Source organism: Empidonax traillii, unplaced genomic scaffold, assembly GCF_003031625.1.
Source record: "Empidonax traillii isolate 1590-97213 ecotype Southwest subspecies unplaced genomic scaffold, ASM303162v1 scaffold1246:size530596, whole genome shotgun sequence".
Lineage (NCBI taxonomy): Eukaryota > Metazoa > Chordata > Aves > Passeriformes > Tyrannidae > Empidonax > Empidonax traillii.
This window is the reverse complement of record NW_020956439.1, coordinates 61,530-89,341: the sequence shown is the minus strand read 5'-3', so window position 1 is coordinate 89,341 and position 27,812 is coordinate 61,530. Positions and strand designations below refer to the sequence as shown.

Sequence of the window (27,812 nt, the reverse complement as noted above, 5' to 3'; positions counted from 1 at the left end):
GCCTGGGGGGAAGTCAGGGACAGCGGCCGGGGTGGGGGGACACCCCCGTAGCCTGCCGGGGTGGGGGAGAGACCCTGTCCGTCGCCCCCCGCCCCGCCCGCAGCCCCGCCGGGCAGCCCCGCTCCCGGTGCGGGGACACCCCGGCGTCCCCCCCTGCCAGGCCCCTTCCCTGCAGCTGGTGAGGGAGCTTAACACTCGCCCCCTTCCCCACTAACGAGCCAAGGCTGTGCAGAGGCCCCCGGCAGACAGCCCTGGCAACTATCTAGGAGGAGGTCTGCGCTTCCTCGCTGTGGGACAGTCTTCTGGAGCTCTCTCGATACGAGGGGAGAGGTGTCCTCGGATCCCAGTTTCTGAGGATTGTGAGAATAACCCTTGCCACCTACTCCCCCCCTGCTACTGAGGAAATTCCTCCCTCAAGCAGAGCGGATAGTCCTTCCCCAGATCAGATAGTAACAGGGGAGTCTTCACAGAAGGAATCCTGTATGCCCAAGAGAGGCAGTCCCCAAGACAGAAATAAGCAGGAGCTCCAGATACTTACCTAGTAATTTTAATTATTTACATCTGCTCAGCAGGCGGCAGAGCAAAACAAGGGAGAGAAAGCAGAGGCAGATTTAGCTTTTCTTTCCTTTTCCAGTTGCTGGTAACTGGAGATAAAGGTAATTTCCAATACTGATCTCATCCTCCTTCATCCCAAGGAAGATTCCTCATCCCCCAATTCCAAGAGGGTTTTCTTCAAATACCCTGTACAAGGAGGGAAGACACACCTCCTAGTTACAGAGAAAGGAAAAAGCAGATTTCGCTGATAATATCCACAGAGATAGCAAGAATTTTTTTGGAGGAAGATATTTGCCCGCCCTTAAGGACAAGGTGTACCTAGAGAAAAGAAAAGAGAGATTTCCAGGTAGGGAAATTGATTTCTGAAATAATCTGACTGTCAGTGGAAACGCTGTCTCCCAGGGGAACACCCCTTTAGTACTTAGCTGCCAAAAGGGAGAGAGGATCTCCATCCCAGGATAAAACCAGCTGTTTTAGGAGACTGACAATCCCAAGCAGATTGTTTTAATACTCAAGATCCTGATTTCATCCACAATCCTTTCGCCCTCAAAATATTTTTTGAAGAAGCTCTTGGAATAGCTGACAGCAACGCTCTGAGTATGGGTCTCAGAGAAGGAGTGTGAAGGGCAGCACCCCAGCAACCAGCACTGAAGATAATCCACCTCCCTCCAGAAAATCTTCCAGACAGAGTGAGTGACCACATTATATCACCTCTCTATTCCTAGCTGTCCTTCTCTCTCGCCTTCTGTCCTTGTTTTCCATGTCTCTTCTCTCTCACTGTATCTGCTTTCCTTTTAATCTTTTCTATCGTTCTGAACCTCTCCACAGGCTTCTTTTTCTGTGTGTCTTTCTCTGTTTCCCTCATGTAGTTCCCTTATATGCTGTATAGAATTGACCTGATTCTTTCTAGTGATTCTCACTATTTAGCTTATGGGAGACCTTATCCCTATTTAATTGTAAGAAACCTCTCTGCCCTTTCCCTTCTACTTTTTTTTTCCTGGTTTATTCGTCCTGGGCTCAGCCTTTTTCATCACCGGTATGAATTAGTTTCTGTCATTTAGGGGTCATTGAGAAGGGTAATACTGGCCAAAAAAAGCTTTGAGGAGACAGGAGCAGTGATTTGTAGTGCCAGTGTCCAAGGATGCACCCATGGGGTGGAGTTCTCCATGTGTGTCCTACCATGCTTGGAACTGAGAATAAAATCATTGTGCGATGCAGACTTCATTGTGCTTGGGATCCAAAGGTACAGATCCCCATGCAAGTGCTCTGAGATGTGTGTCCTAATGTACCTAAGGGAGTGTGGGATGAATTCTGGAAAGAGTGCCCTTGAGAGTGGGTTCTGTGGTATGCAGGGGCCTGGGAATGAAAACCGTGACAGTGCTGGTGGAACTGCTCCGAAAGCCAAAAGGAGCCATGCGGTTCCCACCAGTCTTCATTTGTGCTTTATGCTGTGTTCAGGGGCTAGGAACATGAATCCTAATGCTGGTGCTATGTGAGCTGAGCTGCTGCTTTTTGTAAATGAGGCAGTTTATTCCCAGTCACAAGTGAGTATTCTGACACCAGTGTAGTGATTTCCTGAGAAACCAAGTCTGAGGGGGATTTCATCTCAAATGAAGGCAAAGCAGATTCCAGTAGTAGAAGAATCATGCCTAAGGATATCTCAACTTAGATATTCCTGTTTCTGTTCTCCAGTGAGATATCAACGAGGAAATCCAAGATCAAAAGGGCCAGGACAGGAACCCTTTTAGAAGCCTTTTGGGAGAGTGATGGTTAAACAGGGAGTCCCTGAAGGAGGAACTCCTTGGTGTAATGTGCTAGCCAGATCAGACAAAAGATGCCAGAGAGATTCCCCATTTTGGCAGAGAATTCTGTCAGTTATCCGTAGCTTCCAAAGGTGCCTCCTTCTAAGGGAAGGCTGAACCACCTAGCATACATATGTTCTGGGGGTACTGTTGGATGCCCTCCTACCTGTTGCCCTATAGTTATGCAATCAGCCTGTTTTGAGTACAGCTGTGTTATCTAGCACGAGGAAAGAGATAACTGAGGCATTTTGGCCTTTGTACATTCAAGGGGGTAACTGAGTTTTTATGCTCCTGAGGTTAATTTACCTCATGCTGCCCCCTTCTTCACAGTAATGACTTGACATTTTTCAAGTGCTTTTGGCTCTGATGGATGCCAGAGCACTTTACAGAATATATATGCCAGTCTTAAAATTCTGCTCTTCCACAACAATTATCTTTCTGCACATGAAACATTTTTTTCCTTCCATTAATGATAAAGATTAAGATTTTTGTACTTGCTGCCTGAGCATTAAATATTCATGACAGGCATACAAGGCTGAAAGTGGTGTGCTGTAGACTAATTGTTGTATATTTATTAATTGCTGACAGAGCATTCAGTACTCATTTGGACACAAAATTAAGACAATGTCTGCTGTGAAGATCTTGTAGTCTAAAACACCGCTATGCAAAAGCTAGGACATATTCATAAATTTAAGGGAAGAGGGAATAATTTTTAGAGAGCATAGCTCTTCAGTGTGATCATGTGTTCACATCAAATGTTTGTCACAGGTGAAAATGCAGCTTCCTCTGAGATGGAATACTGCAGCTGTTCTGCACCATTTATTTTATACAAAAGTATCCATAAACGAAAAAGGCAGAGTATTATTTGTCTTCATGAAAGTGCAAGGTACTTTATAGATACATTTAAATGTAAGTGCTATGTCTATAAGAGTTTCCATTAAGAATGTTAAATCTGAATACCTAAAATTAGACTTTAAAAACCACGTTAATGTACCTAAGTAAATAGCCTAATTCTTGTAAATCCCCAGGAACGCAGAGTTGGCTTCAGCAGAAGCAATGAAGTCTTCAACATCTGAGTAAAGAGACACTTAGCTATGTGTGTATGGGTTTGTAAATTTAAATCTGGACGTTCATGCTTCCAAAACTTGACTTCTTAGATTGAAGCGGTCTGATGTGCGCTCACCTCCCATCTGAGAACTGAGTGTGTGGCGTTTCTCAGGTCAAGTCATTAAGTAATATGAAATGAAATGGTCTAGAGAGTTATGGGAAAAGGATTATGTTATGATCAGGAGGTTATAGTAATGTTTAAGTATGTGTTCTGTAAGTTCTTGGGTTTTATTTTGAAATCTGGTTTTGTAGGCAAGTTTCTAAGATAGAATAAGGAATCTGAAAAGTTGGAATGAAAGAATGAAATACAGTAAACAATTTGAGGAGTCTGGATCTAATTTCCCAGTCTGAGATAGGGTTGTGACTCTGTAGTACTTCTGGTTTAGTTTTTTTGTTGTTTTGGGTTGTTGGTTTTTTTTTCCCCTCTAAAAATACAGCTGGTGTCTCCAGAGAAGTTTATTCTTACCACAGAGGTACAGGTTACAGCTTACTACCTCCTTCCCTAAACTTCAGCTGACCTTCATGGAGTGGGAGATTCTGTCTGCATCCCAGTTTGGATCTTTGGCCCTTTACTTCATGTGTCAGAAAGGAGGTATGGTTAATGGCAACTGTGATACAGACAGCTGTCCCTCAAGAGCGGGACTGGACTGATTATCTCATTTTACACAGCTGTCAGAGAGGAATTGGATCTTGGTCGTTAGCAACCAGAAGATGAAATATGCTTTTGGAGTAATTTTTCCATTTGCTTCTCCCAGCCTTGGGTAGAATTGTAACCAGTGACTTTCACACAGAACGCTCTATGTTATGTAGTACTCCATTTGCAGAATGGTTCTGATTGATGCTTCAGAATTGAAACTTTAAAAAAAAAACATTGTTTCTAGCATTTTCAGCCTGGAAGACAACTTAGAAAAGATGAGTAGTCCCTAGATTAGTGGACAGCCTAATATGGTATCTCTAACATGTTTTAACTCTGCAGTTGTGTTAACTCTGAAGCCTGAAGAAAAGCCTTTAACTCACTGTATTGCTGGCAGTTGCACATGGTATTTTAGCAAGAATATCCAGTCAGTATGTTCAACCTCCAAATGCTTGTCATCTTGGTAGGAGGCAGTATTGCTACTTGCTGTCTGTTCTGCTTTTGTTTCCTTCTTCTTCGTTCTAAGGGATATATGATGAACCTAAAAATGTATAATATATTTTTTCTTGGTACTCAGGTTTTTCACTTTTAAAGGCTGTCTGTGTATTACTGAGAGAGAGCAAGCACGCTGCAGTTTGCTTTCACAATTAATTGATTGTGAATTTTCATTTTATGTTTGAAATGAAAATGGGAACGTTTCAGAAATCAGAGATCTCACAACTGAGTTTAGGACCAATTTAATGTTGTATCCTGTGGAGCTTTGCCAAGATTTGGACCAGACTATTGTTTTGTCCTTCTAGTTTTTGACCTGCCCAGTCTTCTACCCCATCCTGTTAAGGACCTTAGACTTGTCTTAGAGGCAGACAGCACAGATTTTGCTGGTACCTGACCTTTGTGAACCCTTTCCTGAACCCCTGGGTTCTGTAGCATTGCGTGACACTCGGGTTCCTCTCCTGCACCTTTAAGGCCCAGCATGTTTCCACCCTGCCTACTTCTTGACTCGCATTTCCTCCTACACCCCACTCCTCCTCTCAGTTGTCCCTGCTCTTTGCATCTCATTTCCCTTGCGGTCCCTTTGGCATTCTGTCCTGTGGTCCTACAAGCCTAGAATGCTGCTTTTCTCTTCATCAAGTAAGCATCCTTCATCTCCTCTAGGATTCTTCACTGGCAGGAGTCCTTTCTTACTGTATCTCACAGGTTCTGGTCTTACTTCCTTACCTGCATTTTGACCTGTTCCTAGTTTGGCTTTCATTAGATTATATGCCTGTGGACACATAGGATTTTTTGTCTGAGGATATCTCAAGAAACTTTTTTCTTTAATCACTGAAAATGTCCAGTTCTGCTTGTCTGTGAAGTGGCATTTTGTCTCCATAGTCTACCTCATTCATTCTCTTACCCTTCCTTCTCCTCTGGCTGCTTTCCTTCCTCGGGAATTGGTAGATTTTGGTTGGTTGGACTGAAAACCCCTTGCATTATGTTCTCTAGTTCCCTTTAGCACTTGAGGATCTTGGTTTTCAAAACTGAGGTGAACAGTTTGTTCAAGGCCCAGTACCTCATTCCTTATCCTTCTTAGCTGGTCAGTTTATTTGATGTGAAGTCAAGAACTAAGGGAATGTATGTTCTTTTTTTGGCCTTTTTTATCTGTAAGAGAAACTGAGTAATGAGGGACAGGGTGAGATGATGAGTGAGAGCTTTTATACCTCGAGGAAAAAATATTTGCTTTTTTTTTTTTTTTTACAATTAGCAATTCAAATTTTGTTTATGCTCTTTGCTGTAGAAAGACTGTGGCTGATTATAGCAGAAATATGTAATTACTGTTAAAAGTTCAAATCTGAATAATTGGGAAGGAATCTGAACTCTTTGTGGTCACAAATTAAAGGAGCAAAGTTTCTGAATTCTCAGTTTCCCCCTAGAAAACTGTGGTTAAATAAAACCGAGACAAATTCTCCCTCCCCATCAGGAACTTGCAGAGAAAAGTAAGCAAGCTGCTAAAATAGTTACATCTGAAATTCCCTTTATCTGAACAAAGCAGACAAGCTTTGAATGTAGAGAAATGGTCTGGGATTTGGAATACCCATTTTCTCTGCATGGTTCTGCTACTCCTTTGCTGGCTGACCTTGGGCTGCATGCTTCTCCATGCATGGCTTCCCATTTATCCTGGGATAGATTATTGTAAGAGTTCCAAAGTATAAGGATGAAAACCACTTTTTAATGGGTGGCTGTTCTTCTTGCTGCTGATTGCCTTAATTACAATGTGATATTGAACTCAAAAACTCTATATGCTGTTTTTTGTGGCATTAAGAAACTGTGAAAGCACGATGCCCTGATTAATTCTTGTTTCATGAAAGGAGCGGTGACTCCAAAATTGAAAGATCATGTACCATATCTGCAGTCTAGAACTGTTTTGTAAGTTGATTTCAGTATAGATTTTCTCACTCCCTTGAAACTTCTGCTGAGATCTCTAATGACCTTTTCTTGGCCAGGTCTCAGGGTCTCTATTCCATCTTCATCCTTCTTGGCTTCCCTGCTGTTTTTGACACTTGATCATGCCCAGTCTTGAAATCTTGTCCTCCCTTGACTTTTGTGTCAGTATTTTCCTGGTTTCCCTCCTACTGTTCTAGTCATTCATTCAGTAGCTTCTGCACTAAGCTATTTACCTTCTTTTTTTTTTTTTTTTTTTTTTTTTTTTTTTTTTTTTTTTTTTTTTTTTTTTTTTTTTTTTTTTTTTTTTTTTTTTTCACGAGTTAGACACAATGACCCACTTCTGGTGTCCTCTCTTTGCTTTTCTTTGCCTCCTTCATTCCAGGCATATTAAATTATGCAACTTTGCATTCTACCTTAACATATTTTTTTAAAATTAATTACTGCAATTGCTGAGGCCAATACGGAACTCTAGACAGCTCCTTTGAGATTTCCCTTTGTTTCCTGCTTTCCTCTGTTGCAAACCTCCACAGCTGGGCCTATAACATGTCCTTGCTCTGAACAGACAGGATAGGGACTCATCTTCCAGTTCATGGCATGAGTCCTTTGCTGCTTCTTTTTCAGTCTCTTTGGGTAACCTTTCTCCTTCATTTACCATCTTTGTTACTGCTTGCTGTGCTTGCTGGCCTCTGACAACTGTGTTACCCTCTTGTCTTGTTAAAAACACGGTTCCTGAAGCTGCCCTCCTGGCATGTTTTCTCAACACGTTGCCATCTCCTCCTTGACAAGCCTGTACTTTGGCTACCATCCACCACATAAGGTTCCAGCTTCTTGTATTCACTCTAAGGGGCCTTCACATTTATGTTTCTCCTCTATCTGTTGCTGTCTCTTGCTGCATTGTCCTTTGCTCTGCCAGCAACAGAAGCATGACATTGTGCTTTTCCATTTTTTTGCGTGAGCATCTCTTCATTTTCTTCCTCAGCTGACTCATACCTTGATACACAGAGGAATACTGCCAGCCAATAGAGGCCAGACACACTGGAAACTACATATTTCATAGAATTGTAGAGTCATTAAGGTTGGAAAAGACCTCTGAGATCATCGAGTCCAACTGTTAATTGCATATTTGCAATTAACTGTTTTCAAATATACAAGTAACTGTTATTAGCATATTTAAAAATTATTCAAGAGGTCTAACTGATACTCAGAGGTAGTTGTCTTACTGCATGTACCCCCCTCTCCCTGACCTCTTTTGTGAAGAAGGATAATTGCAAAACTAAATAAAGATTGTCATAAGCAAAGACAGAACATCTCAAAGAGTGGGACAGTCAGGGTTAGAGCAGAATAATATTTACTTGCAGCTGCCAGGTGACAACTGTGGCAAGCATGTATGTGGAAGAAAGGGACTTCTTTCAGTGTCTGTAAGGAGATGAACAGAAGATTTAGTTTCAGGATGATACACAAAATGGAGCATTTTATGAGTAGGATGCAGAAAAACCAAGCAGCAACGTAAGCATTTGAAGCAAGGAGAAACCATTAATGAGTGTGTGTGTTCTGTGGCAGTGTGGTTCTGAATCCTCTTGACCTTCAAGCTTGGTACAAATCTTTGCAAGTTGTGAGCCTGGCAAGGGATTGTCGGGTGTTTTGTCTGCTGGAAGACAGTTCAGCCAGTTTAGCTGAGAATAACAGCTAGCAGAAGAGTAAAAAGGAATTATGTTAAAACAGTGGTTAAGACCTGATTTATGAGCTTCACACAGTATTACTTGATTCTTCTGATCATTCTCCAACTTCACTTTCAGCTGTGCTTTGCTCTCAAACTCCTCTTTAGAAACAGGCTTTTCTGCAGTGGTTTTGTAACCTCAACTCTGGGAGCGTGTGCTGTATGTACATTTTGGGCACGTGGTATACAAATAATCTGTGCTTGATACCAATTTCCTTATTTCCTATGAATTCAGTACATAGTTCTCGCTAGCGCTTGATACCCATTTCCACAAGTGGGTTGTGGCTTGTTTTAGCAACTATTGCAGAGTTCATATTGACTAATCTATTTTCAGTGGCCTTTGGTGAACAAGTTCTGACCACTTGCAGTCAGATTGTCATTTTCCCTATACTTGGCTGCCATTCCTTTCTCTTATATAGAAGCTTTTCACTATTACTGTCATTAAACTGCAAGGTTAGCAGTAATTTTTCACTGAGAGACCCATTTTTTAATGTAAGAATACAGTTTTCATTTAAAAGCATGTTACACACAGAAACCCCATTTGAAAGAATGTATCTTTGCAATGCTGTGCAGATCTTTTGAGCAAGATATCCTGAATGCTGATCTACTCATGATGTTGTCTCTAATTTCAGAGACAATCTGGATATTGTATCAGTGTTTGCATATCTTGTATTGGAAGTTTACTGCTGGATGCGATTCTGATAGGCAGACAGAATTGAAATCTCTCTCTTCAACTTGTGTGCTCCCATAAGGCTAGGGAAAATACCTGCTCTTAGATACTGTTTCTCTACCACAGACTTTGTGGTTTCTAAGGGAAAATTTCATTCCAGATACATGCTCATAAATTTGAATTATTCCAAAAACAGTACCCAATACCTTTCTCAGTGTAAGAATAATTGTTCCCTTAATATTCTTAAAGCAAATGTCAAAGATTTCTCTCCTGCCTTGGCATATGTTTAGAATTACAGCTCCTACTTCCAACGGTAAAATATTGTGTAGTGATTCTGAGGGTGAAGGGATGCTGTAGAGACATTTCTGCTGTGGTGATGTATTTTCATTGTGCTTCTTCAAAGTGCTTGGTTTACTTTTTACTTCATATCTGTTATTGGGAGGGTTGTCATGGGACATTTGGCTTATTATTAGAATAAATCTTTTCTAGTAGTCTTCTTACAAAGGAAATAACTTTCAGCTCAAAAGTATTTTAGGCTTACCAGTATTCTCAACATAATTTGCTGTTTCTTTTGACAGGTGTTACGTATTCCCCACTTTCCCTTACACGGCACCATAAATAAACAAGCTAGTCCTAACTTTGAACACATATTTTCAGACTGTCTAAGGGGTGTCTGCAATGTGTGTGTCGTATTTCTCAATGCATTTTTTTATTTCTGCATGTTTATATAGCAGACAACAAAAATATTTGATTAGTTGATCTTATTAAAATCTGGCAAGGCACTAGCTGTGCTCCATCGTAGCTTGTTATGCCCATAAAGATACTGTCTCCCTTGACATGAGCATATTTCAGACTTTGGCTGTAATGCCATCTGTTGATAAGTTTAAATAAGCAGGTCATGTTTTGTAAACTAGACCATTTGTCAGTTTCACACAAAGCTAGTACATAATTGCCTTTGGAATTGAATCCTGACACACTTCCAACATGAGGGTTTTGGTGACTTTATAGTCCCCACAAGACTTCATGCTCCATTAGTACCAAAAATGTCTGTGCAGTCAGTGCTGTTCATTTACTCAGTTCAGAATACAAAATTATATCCTGCTTGTGCACCGTTCTCAAAATGGAGGGAGTCGAAATGTCCAATGTTAAAATGTGCTATCATGATATTTATGTAATTGGTAAATATTATGAAAATAAATTTGTTTTCATTTTATTTTTCCTTGAGATTTCCTTATATGAACCTTATGTTACTGAGATTTCTATTTGTTAAAGGAAAATGACATCTGTATAACAATTTAATTAGAACAGTTAGTCTAGTCATTTATATATATTAAGCTATGCATTGTCTGAAAGTTTTCATCTTCCTCTAACCCTGATTTTTAGTACATCTGAGTGTGTACTGTAACTTTGAGCAAATTTCCATTCAGGATGAAATAATCACGGAATCACCTGCGTTCTTTTACAGAGAATAGCACTGAACATTGAAAGCCATTCTGTCTTGCAGGCTGAGTGGTTCTGAGGAGGGGTACAGAGCCAGACCACTGTGACATGGGGCAGGTGCAGGTTGTGGCAGTTTGTGCTCATACAGGCAGTACCACTCCATGTGCTCTTTGGTGACAGGAATTTAATAATCCTCCTGGATTATTTTTCCCTTTGTGGCTCATGACTAGCACGAACCGTGTGCCCCCTGTTACCACACCTGCAAGCCTATAGTTAATTGGGAAAATGTTTTCCGGCTTGTTCTACTGCTCTGAAAATAGGAAATGGTTCTAGGGTATGACAGTTTCTTTTACCTCCTTGCACCAGGGACTGGTTTTCCTTCTTTCATATGACACTGCAGGCAGAAGTGTACTTTCAAACTGCAGTGCTTTTTTCTTGTCACTAGTGTGATACCTGCCATTCCTTCCAGGTTAAGTTTTATTTTATGGACAATACCCAGCAGCCTCTCTCTCTTCCTTCTTCATTTGATTCCATAAACATGAACGTCTTCAGAACACTTCTCTCAAGTAGTTACCAAAATGATGGATAGATATTTCAGACTGTGCACATAATCAGGTTCCTTTTTTCTAATTTCTTACATGAAACAAGTATCTCTGTGAGAACATTTGCTCAGAGAAGATCAGATTTTTAAGTGTTTTGTTCCTGCTGTCTTAGTTCACACCTCCTTATTTTTGAGGGAAAACGTGTCTGAAAATGGCAAATTTCTCCTGCCAGAATTAGCAAAATTGATTATTTCCCCCTTTCTGTATTAGATAAGAACAAAGTGTTTTTGCATGTGTAATTTACACAAGTATGTCAAAATTGCCTTTTTGTCGGTAAAGTAGAGGCTGTCTGTTTCTTCACGCATGTGGTGTTCTTAGGTTTTACTTTTTCTCCTTACACTTTGAGGCAGTTCCCTTTAGTTGACGTGGTGCTCACCTTTCTGTTTCAGAAAGGTTGCAGTCGAATAGTTCTTCTCTTTTGTCAGCTTGAGTTTGAGCTTTTCTGTTTGCTAAATACCTTAGAAAATATGTGTATCTCTGAGTATATTAGAGGGATACTGTTAGTTAGATCACTGGATCTGTGTTTCAGGCACCTAAATAGAAGTGGTCCTATATTTATAGGTGTTCTACAGCTACTGTCGCTGCTTGGTAGTTTGTTGTGCGTTTCTTCTCTCTCAAAGTTTATGCTGAGCAATCTATGTTGAGTCTCCTTTGAATGTTTTGCCACAGTGTTTCATTGGATCAGAGTAGCAGCAAATAAAGCAACAGTGAAAGTAAACACAGGAGAGTAAATGTAGAGATTTATTCTAGAATATACTTCTTCTGTAGGCAGAGCACAGCATGGTTTCATTCATTGTATGGCTCCCTGCCTCAGTCGTAACTGATTCTGACTGGCCAGCTTTTGAGTTCAGCCTTGGAGAATGTTTCAGGCTGTAAATGTTTATTAACTGCGTTCAATGTGACCCTCAGAGTGTTGTTCCCCACATTTCATACATTTTTCAGTCCTGATATATAAGTAGCAGTGATCTTGGATAAGATCTGACTGGCTTGGAGCAAGCATTTGCAAAGCAGCAGGGCAGGCAAAGTACAGATTTCTTCACTGTGGCAGTAGGGATAGTCCTTACTATCCAACAGACAGAAGACTGGCTTGCATGAGCTTCGATTTGCTGCTATTTACAAGTATTCAGAGTAAGGCAGTAGTTTTCCTGGAAAGCTGTAGTGAAGTATTACTAGTCCCAAGCGAATTAGTGGTTATTAAAAGGTATTCAATGCAAGGATTTTTTAAAAACCATTTCTCTTATGAACTGGACAGATTCTTGTCTGTTTAACTATAGTTTGGGATCAGTGCTTGGCTGGCACTTTTGCATCTCTCTGACCTGTCTGACTTGGGGTTGTACTGTAACTCGTTAGTGCTTGGGAAATGAAGACTGCAGACAGTTTCCAGCTGTTGATGGTGGTTATGACTTGGCTACTTTACCCTTGCTTTTTAAAGTCAGCCAAATACATAAACAGATAGAATTTACCTTGTAAAGTGGGAGAATTCTGGTCTTCAGATTTCTTTTTACTTCTTCAAAGTTAATTCTGGCTTGCTAATGTGGTAGGATATTTTTAAATATCCTTGATTTCAATTCAATGTGTTTATTAGTTACTAGCAGTTTTTTCTTTGTTTGAATGGGATCATAAGAGAAGAGTTCAAAAGATTTGCCAGGCAATAAGCTGGGAAGGGAAAGTTGGAAGAATCATCAGCCTCTCTGGTTTGGCTGCAGTCTTGTTTTATTATACCATTAAGTAGTGTCAAGCTGGTGCACCAACCACTTGGATCAGGTGAATGAGATATACAACACAAATTAACAGTAATATTTACTGCATAGCAAGTATTCTTTAAAATAATTTAGTAATCAATTACACAGCGTTATTTTTACCCTGAAAATGTTCTGGAATATCCACCTTACCTAACGTTTGACTATGCCTGATTATTACAGATCCTGTATTGCCAGCATAAAGGCTTTTAAATCCAGTGACATGATCAAGTTCAAACTTGGAAAAAAACCTCTTATTCCACTGCTTTGAAATTTCCCATGTGATTGCTGTTGGGTCTGACTCTTTCTGTCCTAAATTACTGTCTAGTGTCTATGTTCTTAAAGAGCTGCTGTGTTTCACTGAGAAGTGGTTGTTTCAGTACTGGGTGACTAGTGCATTTGTATACACAGGTTTTTTTTTTATTTATGATTTTGGGATTTTGTTGTGTCGTCAAAGATTTTTATAAACCAAGGAATGGAAATATTAAAATTCTTAGTGTGGGTGTAATCTGACCCAATTCTAACCTTGCTGTCTCCCTGACAAGTATATTTTACACAAATGTATGAAAGCTTGTGTATTTGATGATGGGCGTGTTGCATATCGGCCTTACATTTTACTGCATAGCAAATCATCCCAGATGCTCTACTGACATAACCTGGGCAAACCTGAAGCTCTGTGAAAATTGCAGGGTTTTCTTCTGCTTCTTGAATTCCTGCTGTTTCAGATTGGTATCTTATTCTGCCATAGGCTTTTATAACCTAATTTTCTTGATTTCTATGCTTGCCTTAAAAAAGGGGAGTAGGGAATGGAGCTGAGAAATTTGTATTTATTTTACTTTGGAGTTGTTAGCACAACTGATATTTCATAATGGTTTAACAAGAAACAGTAATTTGTTGTCCGGTCGCACCATGGAAATTAAAAATTTTATGAGGCACACTTACAAAATTAAACGTTCAGGTTATATTTAGTTCATGTTTGTTTTTTCCCAAGTGGAATAATGCTTTTAGTGAGGGCTGTACCTCTGAAGTTACCATGCTGTGTTTTGGGTACGTGGTGGTCTGACCATCCCCACTGGATAAAAATATATTGTTACTTTTCCCTTGTATTATTCAGGAAGGAATAGTCCTGCTGGTTGGGGGGGGGGTGGTGTTGGATTTTTTTTGTTTATTTGTTTTGGGGTTTTTTTGTGTGTGTGTAAATTTCAAATGTTTGATACTAGATCTAATCAATCACAATGTTATTCAATAATCTACATCTTGAGGAGGGTGGATAATGTAAGGCCTTTTGCAGTTCTCTCGTTCGCTGTGTAGCAAGTAGTTGTCCCTCTCACGTGATAGTGTGGCAGATAAGTAGATGGGTAAATTAGTTGCAGTTGGGCTTTTCCTTTCCTCCACAGAGAGAAAAACGTTTCCACTTGCCGTAGATACTGTAGAGCTCTGATGGTACTTTTTAGTCAGTGAGTGCTGTGAGTGTGAGTGACAATGTTAGCTGTGCGATTAGGAGGTGTTTTTTGAGGCCGGGGCTTTGGATCCACTGTCTGTGGAGGTTGAGGGATGGATTTTGTTGGGGAATTGTGTGGGTGTTTGAGCCCTAAGAGGTGTGGTGAGCACATGCATGGAAAATGAAAGGCTTAGTGCTTATTGGAATAAGGACTTAAGTGCTTTAGTGCTGTGAGAACACTTCAGTGCAGAAGTGAAAGGTATAGTGCATATGGTTGTGGGAGAAGAACCGGTAGCTTCTGTGTCAAAGTGCTGGGTGCATCTGTCTCTGGATCTGTGCATCCACACTGTTATTGTCAAATACCTATTTTTAGAATGAGTATCTAATTGGTATTCATGCAGATGGGTGTCTCCCTGTCTCATCTGATCCACTCATCTGAGTGCTGCACTCGGTGGGAGGTGTCTGCTGACGAATCTTTCCTAAGCAGAGTGCGTTCGTGTCAGTCTGTTCTCTTACATGTATGCATGTGTTTAATTTGTCACAAATATCTACATAAGCATGTGCACATGTTTGTGTTTCCCTTTTCTATGCACTAGCATGCTCAAAGATAGTACCATCTAAACCTCAGAAATAAAAGGTGCTGAACTTGAGTCCCTTCAAGACATGATTCTTCTCTTGATGCAAAGAATAAGCACAAAGCAGTGCAGGTTGTGGCCATGGAAACTTATCTACCTCATTCCAGACTTCAAGGGATTGCTCCTAGTATAGTGATCATCCAGTTGTGAGTAAGAATGATGAACTTTGTGCTGCCCTGTCTGCAGCAAAAGACAACGTAAAAGTTCGTGTGCTAAGTGCACAAGTTCCTACAAGCTCATGCTGCTAACTATTTTCTTAATATGAAATAAATGCTAAGTAGGGATTCCTGGGTACTACTGCAATCCAGGTGTGTTTTATTTTTATGAGGGGAAGTATATAATATTTATGAGAAAAGATCCTGAGTCTCTTCCTACCCTGTGGCAAACTTGTGTGACTTTGGATGAGTAAGTTTTCCTGTGTCTTAGAATTGGAGAAAACAATTGCCTGCTATGTTGTGAATTAAGCAAGATTTAATTCAATACAATTATATATATATATATATATATGTGTGAAAAAGTGGTTATGGTAGGCAAAGCTTTAACTATTAAGAGCTTAATATAGTCTGTTCCAACTCGACATGGTAGATGTAATTATCTATATATAGTATTATGCATGATCTTGGTGTTTTAAAATGAGATATGTAATCCTAGCTCTAAGGAATAGGATTCATTATAATGTCACCTAATGCAAAAAAAGAGGCTAGGCCTTAGAGGGAAATTAATTTCCCCCTGAATTAAGATAGTCCTGACTTTGAAGATGATCTAATTAAATTGTGGTTTGTATATGGCATGAATGAGTATTCCCTTTTAGCTATGATTTTCCTCTTACCTGACACAGTAAACCTGCTGGATTAGAGGTAATCTTGGTGAAGGCTACCAAGGTTATATGGATTGGGTGGTGAGGGAGTGAATGTGATAGAGGTGCTGAAGGGGCTCTGCTTCCTTTGAACAGATCTTGGTTCTTTACCTGGGGACTGTGCTCTGGGTACGACTGCCCTAGCAACACTACGATCAGCACTGTCCCAGCTTCTGCCAGTAAGGATGGTCCTCCCAGAGAAACAGTCATAGGCCCTTTTGGGTGATTCTTTCTGGCTGTGAATAAGGTGTATGAACTAGGATGGTCTCCACACAGGTATTGGTGATAGGGGGAGAAGCAGAGGAGGAATGCAAATGAGTGGTTTTGTTCTCAGAGTTCACCTTGTTTGTGTCTCAGAAGTTTCCTTTCTGCTCGTTTCTCCTCACAGGTACTCCTGCTTCCAGCACCATGGCCTCTGACCTGGAAAGCAGCCTCACTTCCATAGACTGGCTCCCGCAGCTTACTTTAAGGGCTACTATTGAAAAATTAGGGGGTTCCTCACAAGCAGGACCTCCAGGGTCTGCCCGAAAGTGTCCCCCAGGCTCACCAACAGATCCTAATGCCACACTGAGTAAGGATGAGGCTGCAGTGCACCAAGATGGGAAGCCACGTTACAGCTATGCCACACTGATCACATATGCCATCAACTCGTCGCCTGCCAAGAAGATGACGCTTAGTGAGATCTACCGTTGGATCTGTGACAACTTTCCCTACTACAAAAATGCTGGTATTGGTTGGAAGGTGAGGGCTTGCACTGAAGTACTCTTTTTTGCCTAATTACAAGACTTATTTTCTTAATTCTGTGCAAAATACCCTCACTGAGAAAAACAAGACACATGTAAAACTAAGTTGAGCAACTGGAGAAAATGGAGAGCTAGAAGTGCCATTTTCTCTGAGAATTTCGTTGTATGTGGTGCCCCCTTAAGAAGGAGTGTGCAAAAAACCCCCACCAACAACTACCAAGAAAAACAAAACAAAAAACGCCCACAAAACCCACATTCCTACCAAGCTCTGCATAATTTTTCTATTTTCACTGCACCTTTTGTAGATGTAGAGGTGGTTCAGCCCCATATTATCATCGAAATCCATCTCTCTTTCCACAGCTTCTGTTCTGTTCCATCCCAGGTATATGTAGTGAGCTTTGGCTTTTGAGTGTGCACCATCCTGTTTTCTCTACCCGTTCCAGGGCACACTCAGAAGACTGCGTGTTTTTGTTGTGGCACTTACCTGTATCTCTTACTCTTTCATCAGAACTCTATTCGTCATAACCTCTCTCTGAATAAATGTTTTCGAAAGGTGCCTCGACCGAGAGATGATCCGGGGAAGGTAAGAAATCAGCGTACTCCTGGGCAAGCAATTTAAAACTGCAGGGAATAACCTGGGGTTGCCCTTTCTAACTCATGGTTGGAATTTGAAACCCAAAGTGTAGGCAGAAATGGAAGCAGTAGTAAGATTTACTGCAGTCCTTTGGCTACAGACACATTTACTTAAAGGGAACCTCTAAAGGGGCCCTAGTGGTTTTAGTAATTATTTTTCCTATCTGTGATCTTCAATTGACTTTAAAGATACTGTAAGAAGTCAAAAATGGGGTTGAATGTACCTTATTAGTTGTGTTTCTTTTTCTTCTTGATCTCTGTCTAAAATGTGGATCTGGTACAATCTGTTCTGTTATAAAAGACCATAGTGACTGCTGGTGAACAGCAGGATTATGATGTGACAATCGTGAATTTCCTGGAGGCAAGATCCATGAAAGTGAGAGCAGAACTAGTACCTACCTAGACTGCAAAATATTTGGTGTTGGGAAAAAAAATCATCATCGCCTTGTTTAAATCTGTAGAAATCATTTACAAGTAAAACTCAAGAATTTAGGAATTTGTTGGTCAAGTAAAGGATGATAAAGCTCTGATAGTATATATAGATTGTAAAGGGGAATTGCTAGCAAAACCAGGACTTGGAATCTTGGCATGCAGATATTATTGTTTAAAAAAACCTCACAATTAAACAAGCTGAGGGGGATGGTGGGGGAAAGAAGTTATGTATTTAGACAGAAAGATTGTCTCTTCCCCCTCATCCTAAAGTTACCAGAAAGGACCACTTGCTCAGGCCTTTTATTTCAGGTTATATTTAAAGGACTGTGTGGTCTCGGTGTTTATAAATGGAAGTAGTAGATCTTTGAAGATCACTGCTCAAAAGTATGGCTTACTCCAGGAAATCCTAACTGACTCAAGGGTATGTGTTTGCAGGTGTTCATTGGCACATTGGGCTGGGTTTATAATGAAAACAAGTTCTGTGCTTGTTACTTATTCAGATTATTCATATTTCAATTAGAGGTTCAAATGAGCTAAATTGCACTGTGGAATTCTCTTTATACTTATTCAGAAAACAACACGCATTATTATAGACTATTTTGTGTTGAAAGGAACCTCTGGAGGTCAATACGCACCCCCACCCCCCTCCCATACAGGAACAATTCGATTCTGTTCTTGAGAGGTTTGTTGAATTTTGGTTATCTCCAAGGATGGATATAGCAAAACTGGGCTCTTGTTCCAGTGCTGTTCCACCAGCATTGTTTAGAAATTTTTTCTTCATGTCTGACTGTACTTTGCCTTGCTGTAACTTATTTGTTGCCTCTTATTCTTGTGCTGTACATTTTTAAGAAGACTTTGGTTCTGTCATGTTTTATTCCCTTATCCAGTTGAAGACAGTGGTTAGATCCCCTTTGCCTTCTCTTGTCCCAACTAAACAGATCTCTTCTGTGAACTGCTTGTACATTATTTGTTTTAGTTTCTAAACGTTGTGGTGGCCCTTCTGTAGGTGCACTCTAGTATGTCAGTGTCTGTCTTGCATGGGAACCCTCCAAATGGGCAGAATGCTCAAACTGGAGTCTCACAACCATAGAAAAAGAGCGATCCTTCTAGCTGTCTGCCAAACCAGGATATTGAGTTGGTTCTCACCAGTCAATAACAAACTTGAGTTGGGAGGAAGCTACTGAAGGGGGTGTGAAGGCCCAAAGAGTTCACCTAGCTTGGATCAAATCATCCTTTTGGTGTCCTGTCACAGAGTGATGGAAAAGTAGAGTATTCTGCCTTCCACCAGTGTGTTGTATCTCCTTATTCTGTGCAACCCAGTGCAAAGAGAGGAATCTCTGTACAACACCCAGGTCTCTGTCTGATGTTTTAGAGGGTGGTCCTTGTGGTCCTTATGTTTAGTTGGTGCTGCATTCTGTGAGTCAGTAGTCCCCTGCTTCAGGAAGCTCTGTAATTTAATCATGCATTCACCAATGGATCTTCTTTCCAGGGCTCTTATTGGACAATAGATACATGTCCAGATATATCTCGCAAGAGGCGGCATCCTCCAGATGATGACGTGAGTGTTTCTCTTTCCAGACAGCATGGAGCGGGGTGGGAATTCCCTTCTTGTTCCAATGAGTCCTTCCAGCATGAGACCATGCTAGTGTTTTGGGGGCAGGGTGTACAGATGGGGAGACAAAGGCCAGGAATGAATGAACTAGAGTGTTTTTGTCCTGCTGATTGGCTGTTGTCGCTGCTATTCAGTAGCAAAGTTAATCTTGTGTAAAGTCCCTTATCCTGACTTCTCAGTGACTAAGGCCCCGTCCCCCTCTTTTTTTTAAGCCATGAACTTCTACAGCGGGGGAGCTGGCTTCCCATCTGCAGTTTCACTTCTCCATCTGTTTTTGATTTCTGATCCTTTCCTTTTCTCTTTCTTCCCCATCCACAGATACCACAAGACTCCCCAGAGCAAGAAGCAAGTAAAAGCCCCCGAGGGGCTGTTCCAGTCAGCACAGAAGCCTCTTTGCCACCTGAGGCCACCCCTCAGATGTCGATCCAGAGCACCACCCCCATTGCCAACTACAGTCAGGTGAGCAGCAGAGGGAAAGATAAAGTGGGAGGAACAGCACGGAGGAGTATGCATGAATGGAAAAGCGAAGTGGTGAGAAGAGGGAATTGTGAAAATTGTGATATGGAGGCAAAAATAAAGAGAAGGGAAGGAGCTGAAATTGCAGAGATAGAAAATAAGGAGGAAGTGAATTTTAGCAAAGGGCTGGATGGGGATAAGGATAAAGACATAATGGTATTAGATAGCTAAAGAAAATGCTGGAGCCACTGGGCTGCAGAGTGAGGGCAGTGGTTTGTATTCCCCAAGGAAAATGGCATTTGTGAAGATTTGCTGGGGGATGAGCTAAGTGATATGGGATATCAGTGCATGTTCTATGTGTATCTAGTCTCTGGATCTCTGTCTCAAGTTACAAAAACTAGTACAAGCTAAAGGCCTTATTTCTTGTTCCCTTAGCAGGGTGCAGGACCTGTGGATGTTGCCTCTACTGTATCAGGGGGGCAGGGCCGTGAAGGGGCTGATGTGCCACCCCCGCTGTACAGTGCCAACCATGACTTCAAGTTCTCCTACTCTGAGATCAACTTCCAGGATCTTAGCTGGTCCTTCCGAAATCTCTACAAATCCATGCTGGAGAAATCATCTTCCTCCCAGCACGGTGAGTAACTACATGCGTCATGTGGGGTGGGCAGGTATCTGCCCACACAGTCTTGTCCATTTGGTATCTCTCAGATCTTTCCTCATTTAGGAGCCTGTGCAAACAGACGTTCCTTCTTTGGCATGCTGTAATTACTTCTGCCAGGAACAGATAAGAAATCTGCACGTCCTTTATCTATTGCTCCCCCTAGTTCTCTTAGAATAAAGAGGATCGTGATTTAAAAATACCTTCTGTTGATACAAATGCATGTACTGAAATGGCAGAAACTGAGAGAAACGAAGTCCCAAAGAAAAGCAGGTCGGAGAAATATTCACAGTCTGTCAGGCTAGAAACCATAAGAGGGTGGGGATTGTTGCATATGGAGTTTCTCCGGGAGATTGGAAAGTCATCATTGCTCAGATCTGTTAAAACTGGGTTTGTACACCTTGGAGAACTGTACTTCTTGGTTTGAGAGCATGGAAGAGAGAGCCCCCAACTCTATTCGTGGCTTGCATTTCTGGGATGGAGGAAGCAGCCACCAGAGGGCAGGATCGCTGCAGGGATGAGATGTCCACGGAAAATACTTCAGAAAAGCTTACAGTTCTTTCCACCTTAAAACTAAATACTTCTAAATACTAATCTGGAGTAAAAAGGAATATGTTATTACATGAGCCTCTCACCTGTGCTCTCAGCCATCACACAGTGCAGGCAAAGTTTGCCACTCTAGGAGGAGCCTCCTGAGCTTGTAGCTTACATGAAATAAAAATTTATATACTTCTGCTGCTTTCATCGTGCTGGCACTTGTGATTCCTAGTAGGAACGTGTGAGGTGTAGAATGAGCGAGCTACAAAAAATGTAGAGAAGCACCTTGAGTTGGTGTGTTCCTCTGTTTTCACAAACTTAGCAGTAGTCTGTTGTTTTTTCCTCTCCAAGTCTTAGGCTGTAAGGCACTCTACGAAAACATGCAGTTTTTGTGGAAATTTTTAGGCAACTTTGAAGTCAGGATGGCAGTATTCATCCTTTTTCCCCACTGCAGTAGTAGGAAGCTCTTATCTTGAATCTAGACTTGATCTTGAATCTAATGAAAACCTGAGGCTTGCTTGCAGATGGTCAGGTAAGGGTACTCAAAGTAAGAAGTGAGTAGCTGAGGTTAATGTCACGTGGTGCCCCTGTGATTTTTTTCACAGAGGTTCCACAATGTGTGGGGAGAATGAACCAGGCAAGCAGGCATAAGAGATATGCTGAGCTCTTGGTATTGGGGAATAATGGAGAACATCTGATCCTCTGTATTGGGGGATGCCTGAAATACAGGAAAATAGAAGTGACACACCCAATGAGTCAGGAGGAATGAAAGTCATGAAGGAGCCCTGATGTGTACAGTGTGGTCTGTGTACAAAAGCAGAGCCTTTTATATGTGTGAGAAAAATTAGGAAGATTCCTGACCAAGTGGCTTGTAGAAGGGGACTGAATAGAGCTCTTGGAAACAGCAAGTCTGATGTATCAAGTTATCTGTTTTCTAAATGTTTTGTTGTTTAAGTTTGCTTAGTGGTCATTTATGTGAAAACAACATGCGCATGACATTTCAGGAGAGCATGAGTTACTCTGGCAAATGTAGGAAAAATCCAGGGAGGAATTTGAATACCTAACTCTGTACTAAAATCCTGCTAGGTCTTTGTTTTAGAGCCTTTTGTTTTGAGTAGAGCCTGGAGTGCAGCAAGTGCGTAATTGCTCGGGTCGTGGTTGTTGGCAGCCAGTAGAGGGAACTCCGAAAGTTTCATAAATAGCGGCATGAGCAGTGTGAAATTAGAGATGGATAATGTAAGCAGAGGTCTGATTCAGGCTGCTCTTAAAGCTCCCTCCTCTTTCATTTACTTGGCAGGTTTCTCTTCACTCCTTGGTGACATGCAGCCCTCCAACCACAATTATTACATGTACCAGCAGCAGCAGCAGCAGCAAGGCCCCTCCTCAGTGGGTGCTGCTCCCCCACTCCACACTCCAACCCCAGAGGGTTGCCCATCCCAAGGGGGAAAGCAGCAGGGTGGTGAGGGTTATGGCCCTCCACCAGTGATGTCCATGCACCCGCCCCCGATGCAGCACGGAGGCTACCACCAGCATCAACAACATCACCCGCACTCCCACCCACAGCAGCAGCCACACCAGCACCAGCAGCAGCAGCAGTCACAGGCTTCAATCAACAGTGCTGGCTTTGGTGAGTCAGGGGCAATGCAGGGAAAATGGGAGCAGTGAGGGGCCCCCAGACAGAAATTCCACAAGTGAGCTTTCCCTAGGTAGTGCCTAGATTGTGTGTAGAAAATGGGTGAAAGCCAGTTAAGTTTGAAATCTTAGAGGGAAATGACCTCCCTACTGAAGGAAAGGAGGATACATCCACCCTGGGTTTGGGATTCTGTTTAGAGATGCAGGATAAAGTCAGGGCCTCAGTGAGAAAGGAGGTGCCATCCCTGGTCTTCCATCAGAGAAAGGATGTCTAGCTACTGTACCATCAGGTTCTTTGGTGAAGAGGCACTGATCTTTTCCTATTAAGGGGTGGAGGGAAAGGGCAATCTGCACTGGAATAATCTTGTCCCTGTTTCATTCCAGCGTTTCCCCCTGATTGGTGCTCCAACATTGATTCCCTGAAGGAAAGCTTCAAGATGGTAAACCGGCTGAACTGGTCTAGCATTGAACACTCCCAATTCTCAGGTCAGTGTTGGCCTAGTGACTAGTGATTAGGGCTGTAGCCTAGAACATGTGAGTGCTGTGTTAAAATCTTTTTTCACTGAATCTGTGTCAAGTCCATTGGTTTCTCAGACTCACCTTATATAAAATGAGGTGTCCTACTTCATGGGTTCTGTTAAAGATTCTGAAGCACTTGAATGAATACTGCAGGAATTTGGGGCAGGGGGAATTAATTCATAAAAGCATGGCAGAAAGCTGAGATTTTCCCCTCCAACTCTCCCCTCCCCTACCTGAGTCAGTGAGACGGTATCCTTTGATATGGAGCTCTCCAGGCATTTGGTGACAGATTTGAAACAGGGAAGTTGGGTTTGTGAGGAGGAGGTAGGATTTAGGGACAGAAGACAGAAACTCTTTGCATGGAAGACCACAGTGTGACTGTTGTCTTTGGCATTGTCCTTTGTCCCCCACAGAGCTGATGGAGAGTCTGCGCCAGGCTGAGCGGAAGAACTGGACGCTGGATCAACATCATATTGCCAACCTCTGTGACTCCCTTAATCACTTCCTTACCCAGACTGGTCAACTCCCTCATCTGGTTGGCCCACAGCAGCCCCCTCGAATCTCTGATTCTTGTGCCCTGAACAGTGGCAAACAGGAGCAATCCATGAACCAAGGTAATTAGGAGGAGACTAAAATGATATGTAAATGAAGGCCCAGTTCTGTGAATATCCTAAATTACTTACAGCCTTGCCCAGGCAATGTAGCACTGAGCAACTCAGAGCTAGGCTGTCAGAGATGTTCATAGCAACTCAGGTTTCTCTGGCTTTAAAGAATTAGGTTGTCCTATGCCTGTGGCCTGGACTGACTGCTGTTATTTGATGCATACAGTTGACAGGCAACCTATCCAGGAAGAAATATATTTAAAAGATAAACCCATAAAAGGAGAAGGGGTGTGTTTTTTGTAAGTGACCAACAGAAAGAAATGGCCGAGTAGAAAGATTGCTATTCCAGATGGCATGAGCTGTAAAGGAGAAAGCGTTTGCACCTGTGTTGGAGAAATACTGACTGGACAAGGAGTAGGAGGATGCACTCTGAGGAGAGCACAGGGGATATCATGGTCTTGATAGAACTGTGATGGTGTGTGTCATCTAGTACTGAACTAAGTGGATGATAATGAGCCAGCTTGTGGTGTTTCTGGATGAAAATTTTCTTCTTTTACAATAATAGAGAAACTCCTGCTGGTTCCAAGAACAAGATCCCAGATCAAGCTATAGCTTGCAGTTAGGACCCAACAGCTGAACATCTCCTCAGTATCCCGTGGGTCTGAGTGAGTTGCTCTGTGGCTGAGCTGCCACCCAGTCAGGGCCAAGATTGCTGACCAGAACACTAACGGTTGTTTTTGCCTTTTTTTTTTTTTTTTTTTTACCTCATTTCCTTTCACAGTGAACTCCTATGGTCAGCCCCAGCCTCCCCATCTCTTCTCCGGGCCATCTCCTATGTACCAGATTTCCACCCAGGACTCTCCAGGATATAATCGCCCAGGTAAGGAGTGACATTAAGGCGTATTATACCAATGAACATTAAAGAATTGTTTTCTAACCCCTTTGTATGTTTCTCCCAAAGCACTTAGTAATCAAATGGAGCACTGCAGGTAGAGAGAGAGGCTGGACTGCAAAAAACCCTCCATTTAGGGTTCTGCCATAGCTTTGGGAAGGCTTAGGGTATCAGTGGCCTGATTTTTTTCACTTCACATGAACAGTCTCCTAGCTCAGCCTCACCCTCAGTTGGTTGCTTGAAGACAACTCTACATGAGAAGCTTCTGTCAATGAAGTCCTCTGTGCTCTATCAGCAGTCAGCTGTGAGGGAAGTAAAGGAGGCTGAAACTTAACTTCTGTAGAAGATGCTGTGGAGAATTTCACAGCAGACCACCTAAAGGCATTTGTAGGTGCTGTATGACAGAGAAATTGATGCCAGTAGCGTTCTTGTTTGTTAGACTGTTGGAAGGGAGAAGGCCAAAACCACTTTGGGTTTTTTTTGCCCAAGAACCCCCTGTGAAAGAGCATGTAGTTCTTTATCCTAACTGTTCTCTTTCCTTTTTCTTTTTTCTTGTTTTTGGCTCAGCTCATCATCTGGTCCCCCGGCCTCCAGGACCTCCTCCAGGCGCCAATGAGGAAATCCCCGATGATTTCGACTGGGACTTGATCACCTAGCGAGTTACAGACTCTATAGCCCGTCCTTTGTGAGGGACGTGGGAGGGGAGGGAGACATGGGGTCAATGGTGTCAGCACCGCCCTCCCCAGCCTCCCTGCCTTGCCTGTATATAGATATATATTCTCTATCTCCGCCAGAGAAGCCACCGCAAGATGCTGCCGAAGATAATCCTTCCTTGCGTCCTGTTTTATCTTCTTTACTTCTTTTGTTTATTATTATTATTGTTATTATTATTATTACCAGTAATTGAGCACAGCCCTCCCCCTCCTCTGGTGGCCTCGGACGCATCGGATCAGCTCTTTCATGTTGCGTAGTGCCCTGTGGAGGGCGGAAAGATGGGTCCTTGGTGCCATGAAAAGACCTTGGAAGGCTGAATCCTCGAGTGCATCTTTCTCTGCCTCCGTCATTTTGCGTTTAACAATCCCTCTTTCCCTTCAAGGTGGCCGGTGAATCTGTCGTATTGGCTACTGGAGTGAGAGAGCCTAGTGGACCCTGGGAGCCTGTAGTTATGTTGTTTCGTAAATGTTGTAAAGGTCAGGGGGCTGAAGGGACACTGGAGGGGTGATCTTAGCTCTGTGAACTTTGTCGCACCAGCAGGAACAGCAAGAAAAGGTGTTCCCAAGTACAAAGAGAAGGTAATCCCTGAGGTAGGGAGAGCTAAGCTGAGCTAGGAGGGCAGACCTGAGTTTGGAGAAAGGAGAACGTGGCAGAGATGGTATTTCAGCAGTGAAGTTGGGTTTCACAATGCAGTGCCATCTGTGAAGACAGAGATTTTGAAGGGAATCCTGACCATTTCCTACACTGCTTTTTGCAGTCTCCAGGTGAAGCTTAAATACCCATCAGGTAAAGGAAGCAGTCAGGGGTCTCACATGTGATTCTGAAAATTCTGTTCCCCAGAGCTTTTAATTTCACTCTCTATCCCTTCAAGCCCTTCTTCAAAATACGTAGTGAGGCTCTTACTTGCATATGCAAATTTGGAAATTTTCTCCCATCAGTATTTGTCCAATTGTTATTTGGCCCTCCGCCCCTCAGATTTCTTTGGAGACTGTCCTTGCCTGTGTTTTGAGAGTGTCAGCAGCAGGAGCCTTCTTGTGTAGCTGCATGTCCTGTGTCAGGGGTTCCCACTTGGTGAATGGGCTCGTGGTGGGCAGATGAAGCTGCTGCACAAACTGGGGGGGAACTGAGGGACTGCTGGTCAAGGGCTGGACCCTCTGGTCAGGTACTGGGAGGCCCTCATGAGCAGTTTTTGTAAGAAGGGCATTAGAAAAGAGAGGATGAAGCAGGGCAGGCTTTTAAACCGAACAGCCGAAGAGTGTAGTATAAAAGGGAGGTGGGTGGGTCAGACCCCTTGCAGTTCGTCTGGAGAGATGACAGAATCTGTTATAAATCCTTAAGGATGAGTTTTGTCAGCACTTGCAAATCTGGAAGGTGGAAAAGGTGCAGGAGCAGGAGTGAGTGTTGAGATGCCTCCTCCCCAAAAGCTATGTCCTGTGTTCCCCTTTTTTTCTGGTATGGCTCTGTCAAACCTCTTTTCTCTTAATATTTTGTAAAGCCTCCCCCTAGCCCTTAATAATCCCTGTTCACCAGTGAAGGGAACAAACATGGAAATAGACCATCATGGCCACTTGACAGACCTGGGGCAGGGGAGTAAAGTAATAACCTCTACTCTGACTGCAGGAAGGTGGGGAACTGCCATTGCTTTTTCAATTTGCTGTAGGGATAAACAAATTGGAAATTGGATCTTTGTCAGGGAAGTGGACAGAGTCTTGTTGTATCGGGAGGGGGGGAACAACACTTTTTTCTTTTTTTCTTTTTTTTCCTTTTTTTTTTTTTTTTTTGGTTTCTTTTTTTTGTTTTAAGTGTGTGTTTGGGGGGGAGTTCGTCATTGAGTATTTCCAAGAGAAATGAGGAATTCCAGACAGCTTTAACTTGGAGTCAGCTCTTATCTCTGCTGATTCATGATGGGAATAATACATCTTGGAAGCATGTGTGATAGGTTTCTGTGGGAAGTGGCACCAGAGGTAACTCATGGCAGGTGCCAGTTAGTGCTTTGCAAAGGACATTAGTGAGAGCCGGCCCTGTGGAAGTCTGAAAACACCACCAGAAGAAAAACAAACCAAGATGGCTCCTTCTGCGTATCCAAGTGCTCCTCATTTGCATATTTGCCTCATTTGCGTATTAAGTTGTGCCTCATTTGCATATGTAAATACATGCCGGTCAGTGTGCAAATTAGCCTCGTTCCTCTGCCCCTGAAATAAATGTGTGTTGTTAGTGCGTGGGAAGACATCGATGGGGTGGGCGGCACTGGCCTGCAGGGAGGGGAGGGGGGCCAGCCTGGCCTGGAGGAGGGTCCTGCAGGCCCCTCCAGCCCGGTGTGGCCCCCGGTGCTTCGTGTCAGTGGTCAGGGAGAGAGGGGCGTGGTTTCACGAGTTTATTTTTGTGCATGCTTTCTTAATAAAAAGAAAAAGTGAATGTTTATGGTTTAACTCCTTTGGTGCCAGTATTGATTTTTTTCCCCAGCGGCGCCTGTCAGGTTGGCTCAGTTCTCGCCTACTTACCTTAGAATTTTAGTTGACATGGCTAAATGAACTTGTATGTACTTTAGACAGAGACCTTTTTTATGATGTTGAGAGAAAGAGTTGAAAGTTCTCCCAGATAACTCTTCTCAGGGCACTGAGATCTGTTAGTCTTTCAGTTTGTGCTCACCAGAAAGGCAGAGTGAAAACTCTACCAATGTTTGTACCTAATAAATGTATTACCACATTTCAGGAGCAGGGAATGTTGACCTTTGGGAACATTCAGGAATTCACACCCCAA

General features: G+C 42.4%; 1 protein-coding gene across 3 annotated transcripts; it reads left to right on the top strand.

Annotated features, from left to right (window-relative positions):
- Positions 1 to 27,481, top strand: FOXJ2 (forkhead box J2). 3 transcript variants are annotated; one of them, XM_027906093.1, is made up of 12 exons: positions 1 to 656; positions 1,120 to 1,244; positions 16,011 to 16,363; positions 16,874 to 16,948; positions 18,920 to 18,988; positions 19,361 to 19,501; positions 19,934 to 20,132; positions 21,991 to 22,320; positions 22,710 to 22,811; positions 23,258 to 23,458; positions 24,228 to 24,326; positions 24,906 to 27,481. In XM_027906093.1, exons 3-12 carry the CDS (start codon positions 16,031 to 16,033, stop codon positions 24,992 to 24,994), a joined length of 1,638 nt encoding a protein of 545 aa, XP_027761894.1. In that variant the 5' UTR covers positions 1 to 656; positions 1,120 to 1,244; positions 16,011 to 16,030; the 3' UTR covers positions 24,995 to 27,481. The 3 variants fall into 3 exon arrangements, with proteins under 3 accessions (XP_027761894.1, XP_027761895.1, XP_027761893.1); XM_027906094.1 differs by having other exon boundaries at positions 1 to 1,244; positions 19,937 to 20,132; XM_027906092.1 differs by having other exon boundaries at positions 1 to 1,244.
- The last annotated feature ends 331 nt before the right edge of the window (positions 27,482 to 27,812 follow it).

Bases quoted from the DNA above. Each gene is read 5' to 3' on its own strand.
- FOXJ2 (XM_027906093.1), top strand. From the start codon at position 16,031: ATGGCCTCTGACCTGGAAAGCAGCCTCACTTCCATAGACTGGCTCCCG. The intron at 22,321-22,709 runs GTGAGTCAGGGG...GTTTCATTCCAG, and splicing joins AATCAACAGTGCTGGCTTTG to CGTTTCCCCCTGATTGGTGC. The intron at 22,812-23,257 runs GTCAGTGTTGGC...TGTCCCCCACAG, and splicing joins TGAACACTCCCAATTCTCAG to AGCTGATGGAGAGTCTGCGC.